The sequence below is a fragment of the Lolium perenne genome, chromosome 3 (genome assembly GCF_019359855.2).
Source record: "Lolium perenne isolate Kyuss_39 chromosome 3, Kyuss_2.0, whole genome shotgun sequence".
Lineage (NCBI taxonomy): Eukaryota > Viridiplantae > Streptophyta > Magnoliopsida > Poales > Poaceae > Lolium > Lolium perenne.
The window spans coordinates 120,327-127,632 of NC_067246.2; the positions used below are offsets into that span (position 1 = coordinate 120,327).

General features: G+C 43.0%; 1 protein-coding gene across 3 annotated transcripts; it reads left to right on the forward strand.

Moving 5' to 3' along the window:
• The first annotated feature begins 510 nt into the window (after positions 1-510).
• Positions 511-6,958, forward strand: LOC127340595 (uncharacterized). Of its 3 annotated transcripts, none has more exons than XM_071827758.1 (10): positions 511-1,316; positions 1,449-1,581; positions 1,658-1,739; positions 1,851-1,963; positions 2,056-2,151; positions 4,901-4,954; positions 5,041-5,127; positions 5,334-6,284; positions 6,371-6,486; positions 6,562-6,958. In XM_071827758.1, exons 1-10 carry the CDS (start codon positions 766-768, stop codon positions 6,599-6,601), a joined length of 2,223 nt encoding a protein of 740 aa, XP_071683859.1. In that variant the 5' UTR covers positions 511-765; the 3' UTR covers positions 6,602-6,958. The 3 variants fall into 3 exon arrangements, with proteins under 3 accessions (XP_071683859.1, XP_051222293.1, XP_051222295.1); XM_051366333.2 differs by having other exon boundaries at positions 516-1,316; positions 6,371-6,508; positions 6,577-6,958; XM_051366335.2 differs by having other exon boundaries at positions 527-1,316; positions 6,577-6,958.
• The last annotated feature ends 348 nt before the right edge of the window (positions 6,959-7,306 follow it).

Here is a 7,306-nt window from a genome sequence, read left to right on the forward strand (position 1 = left end):
AGTTCATCAACGACGCTAATATCGAGCACGCCCTCGAGATCTCGCGCCAGTGAGCGGCCACGGAGGAGGCGGGACACCTACTGATGGAGGCGGAGCGACAGAAGCTCGCCTCCCTCAACGCCCATCGTCACTACGACGCGTTCGCCCGCGAGCAAGCGAGGCGCGCCGACAACGAGCAAAGGCGGGAAGCACGGGGACGGCACCGCCGGCAAGCTCCTGCGATGCCAGCCGCCATGCTCCACCGCCAGATGCGCGAAGGAAGGGCCGAGAGGCGGGCACGGATGCAGGCGACAAAGGCGAAGAACGACGACGAGGCATGCCCGTCGCGCGCCCCGTAGTAGATTGATTAAGTTTACTTTTTTAAATTCGGTTTTTAAATGTCGTTTGAATTTCGTTTTGTATCAATTCGACGTACTTTTGTATAAATTTCGTTTAAATTCGGTGTTTAAATGTCAATTTAAATTTAAAATTCTATGGGGGCGGCTGTTTTGGGCCGCCGGTGTGGGAACACCTCTTCCAAATAGAGGATGCAGTGCCGGTGCCCCTGTCGGCGCCTATTTGGGGCTACTTACATTCTTTGGGAGAATCTTACGATTTTACTTGGACTGTGTAATTTCGTCGTACTATACTCCGTATTGTACTACTTTCGGATTTCTGAGCCCACCGACCGACCCACCGAGCCCACGTGTTGGTGCCGCACGCACCCAGGCAGGGATTTCCCCGACCCCGAGTTTCCCCCTCCCACTTGCCGCGCCGCCGCCCACCATGGAATCCCGCCGGAAAAAGCGCAAGGGGACCCAGGCGCCGCCATCAAGGAAGAGGCGCAAGCCAACAGGCGCCGCCCCACCCTCCCTCGCGCCTGCGCCGTCCGTGCGCACGGGCCCTGGCAATGGGGGCGCACACGCGCCGACTGAAAGGAGGAGGCGCAAGCGAACTGCCACCGCCGCACCACCCTGCCCCGTACCTCCAGCGTCCGTCCGCATGGGCCCTGGCGATGAGGGCACGCCGCCACAAAGGAAGAGGAAGGGGTCCTCGTCGCCGAGAGAAGGCAAGAGGGGCAGGCCAACCGACTCCGAGAGGAGCAGCTCTATCCGGAGCAGTTCCGCTGGCCCGGAGAGATCAGACGATGATGATAGCTCAGAGAGTTCAGCAGGGGAGGGTGATGCCTGCGAGGATCTGCCAGGGCACGGTGATGACCCCAATGGTTCAGGAGCAGGCGCTGCTGGCCACCCACATGGATCTCCTGGCGCCGCGTCGAAGAATGTGGCCACAGGTGGAAAAATTGTGGTGGCTCACACTCCCAACACCCCTCCAAGGTACGTGTTAGATGGAACACCGCAGAGTAGACACATCGGTTCTTTACCTTTTCGGAATTCTAATGAAGTTTCTATAGGACAATTGGCTTGCGCCTGAAATTTGATACTTTTTTTCTTGCTTGTGTGCCGTAGGTTCGAAGGGTTGCTGAGGACTATTACATCGCTCATTCCCTGTGAGCATAAAGGGAAGTCGTACGAATGTAGCTCGGGACGGATGAATGCGTTTCTAAGATGGAGCCAAGCAGATAATGCATTATTTTTTGAGGTATAAAACGCCACCTGTGTACAAATATAGTATTGCTTTCATGAATTTAAAAGAATTTGGCTGTTTCTAAAATCAGTGGAACGATGATAAAATGGAAATGACTTGTTGGATGCACAATATCAAAAAAGGACAGTCTTTCAAGTTTACCGTCAACGCAGGTAAATACTAGCCTGTTAAAGGTCTCTTACCTTGTAGATTTCAAAATAGTTATGTTATCTCAAAAAATATTATTAGTGTCCGTATTTGCTTAGTTCAGCATCTTTTGGCAGCATTTTCACATAAAATGAATAACGTAAGTGTGGAAAGAGCAGCAGTTGCATTCTCAGAAAATTTTATTGGTGATGATGAATACTGGTCAGATTTAAAAGACACGCTTCTGAATGTAAGTGTGTCTCTGATTAATTTATTCTTTAGTTTTTCAACTTTACTATATTTTTGCAAATGTAATTAACCTGTTGTGCTATCTTTTTGTAGATGTTTGGTTCTTTCGAAGACAAAGGTTTGAAAGACTACAATTATCTTTATGTCTTCACAAGAGTGGGAGACTCCATCTGTTTTAGAAATTTTCAGGTATTGATAAGATACTCGGGCCACGTAAATGCTATTATTGTTGATTCTGCTTTGATAAAGTATGGCGTAATGAATACTTACTAGGTAGATAATTAAGTTGACATTACCACATATTAGATACTGGGCTTCACTTGATTTGCACTAGCACCATTCATGTGATTAGTAAACTTCCTTCATTCAGGCCAATATTTCCAGCCTCCTTCATCACTTGCATAATAGGCCCATAGTAAACTTTATGAAGCATGGATTATAAATCACTATCGGTTTTGCCATGTGAAATTTCCTTTTCTAAATTATACCGCACGTCCATGCATCCATTTCAGCTCCCAAAACTCATACTACCTCCATCCCAAGGCTTAAGGCTTATATTTTTTTTAAAAAAAGTCAAATAAAGTAAAGTTTGACCAAACTTTTAGAAGAATCTATGAACAAATATGATATTTTGTAGATACCATATGAAAATATATTTCATTATCTATCTAATGATATTGATTTTGTACTTTTCATTATCTATCTAAAGCCTTTATTATTTTATTGCTTTATTCAAATAGTATCCAAGCCTTGAGTAACCACATTATTACAAAAGTTCACAGATCACTCAAGGTCGCTCAAAGCGCCACACTCGCTAAGCACATCAAATAGAGAAATGAATAAAACTGAACACGAGTCTACATAAATGCATCACAGAACTGTAATTCCAATGGCTGGCTGTCATCATGTCAATTTGAAGGTGAGGCATATAGTACCTGCAAGTCACCATCGATTAGGTGCACATGAGTGTCAATAAATGTCAACCTTCCTACTAATACGTCAAACTTGCACACATAACTCTTAACTAAGAATCTGTAATGTTCACTTTAATTTTTTGTTGTTAAAAACATAGAACAATTCAGTTTAGATATATGCAAGTATGGATTTAGATACTTCTCAGATGGTGGGGCAGCAATGGCTACTAACTACTGCAACCGTTTCTTGTTTGATAGATCAAACACCCCAAATTAGACATAGTAACAACCATAGAACATACTCCTTCAGTTCCCATATTAGTTGTCGCTGATTTAGTACACATAGTGAATACTAACTAATCTCAGGTAGTCATGTGTGTTTGCTCTGGCCTGATACCTCATAATACTTGACAACGGCAGAAAAAACCACAAGCACACCAGTTCAGTAGTGAGAAAGGTCCTTACTGAGGAAGAAAAATTACAAAAAGGAAGAGAAAGAAATAAAAAAAATACAAGAGGAGGAAGAGAAAGAACATGGTTCACCGGAGGGATAGCAGAGGGGCAACACCAGATCAGTAGTGAGTTTCCAACAGAGGGAACAGGAAGGTGATGCACCACAAGAGCACTCACCAACCAGAAGTGTAGGCATGCAACCGTACCACATGATGCCAGCTGCACCGCACGGATCCAAGCCAACTGAGATGTCAGCGGTCAAAGCCAACCTCACAACGGTTCCCACATCACAGCGGCACAGCGTGCACCGATGGCCCGGGAAGAGACGCAGCTCTCCTGGCTGACAGCTTAGAGGAATGCTCTCATTTGCCCATACCTGAATAGAATTTGAAATATAAATAAATGAATATTTGGATGACCTTAGAGTCGACTCGGGCTATGCCGATGCTCTCCTTCTCCAACCTTCATCATGCTTCCAACTTCTCTGCAGCTTTTAGTATCTACTCTCAGTTCTCTCCTTCAGTCTGTCCTGCCTTTCACCTATTTATCCTCCAATTGACATCAATGCCATCTGATTACTCCCAAGAAGACACACAGCTAGATCCAGCATTTGCATGTACCAGTAAAAGTTTGCTCCAGGACTAGATCCAGCAACATCCACGCCACCTGATTCCCTGTAACCAAGAACACACACATGAAGGAAATAGCTATTGCCAGATCTAGCCTTTGTCATGTGGATTTTGTGCTAGCACATGAAGGATCCGACCTTTGGAGGGGGAAATCACTGAACTTGAGAAAAGATATGCCACCATTGGTCTGGTTGCTGTCTTTGGTTGGTCCTCATTGCTTGCGGTCATCCATGCACCCACTCCCAAAAGGACCACCCTTAGTGTGTCAACATTCTAGAGTTCTTTGTACTAGTCCTCTGGTTCCAGATCCTTTGGCCATCTATCCAGACCAGACCATAAATAATTGAGAGGACAAGATAAATCCCTAAATTTTGACTCTCATGCATGACTATTTCTTTTCCCAAGTCACCATAATTTTTTTAATTTGGTAGTTTAGAATGGCTGCACATGCATGGTCAGTTTTGACTAAAATGAGACCGTACACAGATTATCTTATACAATTTCATGTATAGGCGGACAACACAACTTTGATATTGGCATTGTGCTGATTTCAGTAAATTACATCAACACCTGATTTGTTAATATTGTTACTTCAGTGGTTGGTCTGGACTGGTGAACTCTTCCATAATTACTATCGGATGGGTGGAAACATCTAATAATTGCTCAGATTTTAATTGATTCGAAATAATGTAAAGAGTGGTTATATTTTCTGTTGGTAACAGATTTGCTTTGGCAATAAATAAGGATTTGTTCAATATTAGAATAATTTAAACAGATTTTGGTCGCTGACGTATAAGTTAGATTCTGCGGTCTTGTTGAACTTGTTTATATTGAGGTGCATCAGTTGATAAATTATGGTAATTTTGGTTGTTGAATATTTCGTGTTATTCAGTCTCATGTTTATGTTTGGCCTACAATTAATTTTTCTTTCTTATTGACCAGATAACCAGTTTGCCCAAGGCTGATGATGCTTCCAGTGGGTTTGTGCTCACAGAGGTGCCGACATTACCTTCGTGTTGCATTGTCATTCCATGTATAGCAATTTACATCTAGACATAATGAAATACGTAAATTGCTTGCAGATCAACACCACATTTTTCTTAAAGCTTGTCCATGACCAGGTGAACCCCAACAGCTCAGATATAGGTCCACGTCTTACACAAAACCAGGTAAGTGATGTTCATAATCTTTGGATCGACGTCTGGAAATATAAATAGTTACATTTTAAAGGAAATATACCTCATTTCAGTATGGTAGAGTTTTTGAGTGTTAAACAATGTTATTTGCATGGATATGTGTTGGTAGAGTTTTGGGCTTTTAAATAAAACTATTTCATGGTTATGCTTTGCTAATTGAACAGATTTTACACATGCAGATTCCTACAGAATTGATACTCTCTCCGGTTATCATGTATAGTATTCCAAATGGACCGATGGGTTCTTGCTTACCGCATTGTGCTGATTTCAGTGGAGAAACTTATTCAATCCTTCTTGAGGATGGACCTTATATATCATCGTTGGAGAAACTCGACGGGTTTAATACATCGCTAGCAGAGATAGTGATGAAAGAACCCTTGCTGAAAATGAAACACATTATTGGGTCCATAACAGATAAGACACACTGTTTTGCTCGACAAAGATGCAAATCAATTCTTCAGTCTTTGTTTGCTGAACTTGCAATGCTGTTTGAGTCTGGGAAATGCATCAGTTGCCCAGCTGACATAGGAATGCATCACGTTCTCGTTAGAGCAAACAAGGTCAAGCTATATGGGTTACCTGTCACAGATTATGTTGAAGAATTGGCCGAGGAAAATGTTATATCACTTGTGGGCATGGTTAAAAGTTGTTTCCCTCAAGGTGAGATACCCACTGACTTGTATGAACTCCTTGCGGATTTGGAGAAGGATCCGTTGAATGAAATAAGAACGGCAAAGGAGGACTGCTCGTTGCTCAAGGCAGAAGTCAGAAGACGCTTGTTGATCAACATAAACTCTGAATATATGACTAACGTGCCAACAAAATGTAATGATGATTCTCATGGCAAGATAGATGAGTTCAGTTTTTTTGACGGGTGTCCAGATGCAAAAGACTGGGACCTAATCATGAAAGACAATGAATATATGGTTCAGATTTGTAATGTGGACAAGAGTTCTGAGAACGTCAATGCTTCCGTGGTGGAGAGAATGAAAAAAAAGAGGAAAACTGGTAAAAACACCGTGAGCAGCAGAAAGATGATAAAAAAGAAGAAAGTGGAGTCTAACAAAGGAAAGCTCCAATTCAGCAGCTACGTGAATTTTGAGATGCGCATGCCTGAAAAGGCAAGAAAGGTAAAGGTCAATTATTTGTTGTATGTTATTGAATACATGTGTTGCTTGGTTGTATTTAAATTTTTGTTTTCTTATTCGTGTTTCAGGATGGTATACTTCCCTTTAGGCTTGGTATGGCTGACTATATCTTGACAGCTTACTTCCCTGGATTTTTGCGGTTCGTTCAAAAGAGGATGAGGGAGGTAAAAGCCGAGAGAGAAAAGTAAGTTTTGATATCTCCACAGGTAACACATTTACATTGTTGTTGATTTGTTCGGTCTTGTATTTTCCTACCAAGATATTGTATGTGCAGATTGAAGAAGACGGGAAGAAGGTGAGCTCTGAACAATCTACAACCAGAAGAAGACAGTGTATCTTCAGATGGAAGAAGTCATGAAAAGTTGAGTTCTGTACAATCTACAACTGGAATCTTGAATGACAGTCCAGCAGCATCCCACCTTGTTGAATCATAATCATGCTGTTGCTAGTTCTCCATTGGTTGAAGCATGATGGTTAATTTTTGGCCCTCCTTTGCTGGAACTTAAGCCTAATTGACATGCATTAGTTTGGTTTGCTTGTAATTATGTACCCTATGTGTGTACAATGCGATCACGTTGCTGATTGGTACACTCTTTGTAGAACAAACATACCAAGGGTGTGATGATTAACCCGGTTCATTCCCGGTTTGCACGGTTTCTGCTGGTTTCTGAAACCAGACCGTAGAGGGGTTTTGGCTGGATTGCTGGTCTGGCTATTGACGACGGAGCATGACGTGCCGGCTCACTGAAAGCCACCGCTAGAAGTGCACAGGGCAAGGACGTTGTGGTGCCGCTGGGATCAACAGCTTGCTCCTCCTCGCCGTGCCTGTCTGTAGCCATGGATGCCGCACTGCGGGCACGGGCATGGATATCTAACCAAGCTAGCTTCTAGCTACCGATGACGTGTCCTTTATGTCTTAGTAACAGGAAGAGGCTTAAATACGTATACAACGGCACCTAGTCTTTGTTTGCTTCACTGTTTCGGAAAAATTATCACATGTATGG

Bases quoted from the DNA above. Each gene is read 5' to 3' on its own strand.
- LOC127340595 (XM_071827758.1), top strand. From the start codon at position 766: ATGGAATCCCGCCGGAAAAAGCGCAAGGGGACCCAGGCGCCGCCATCA. The intron at 4,955-5,040 runs GTGCCGACATTA...AATTGCTTGCAG, and splicing joins GTGGGTTTGTGCTCACAGAG to ATCAACACCACATTTTTCTT. The intron at 6,285-6,370 runs GTAAAGGTCAAT...TTCGTGTTTCAG, and splicing joins TGCCTGAAAAGGCAAGAAAG to GATGGTATACTTCCCTTTAG.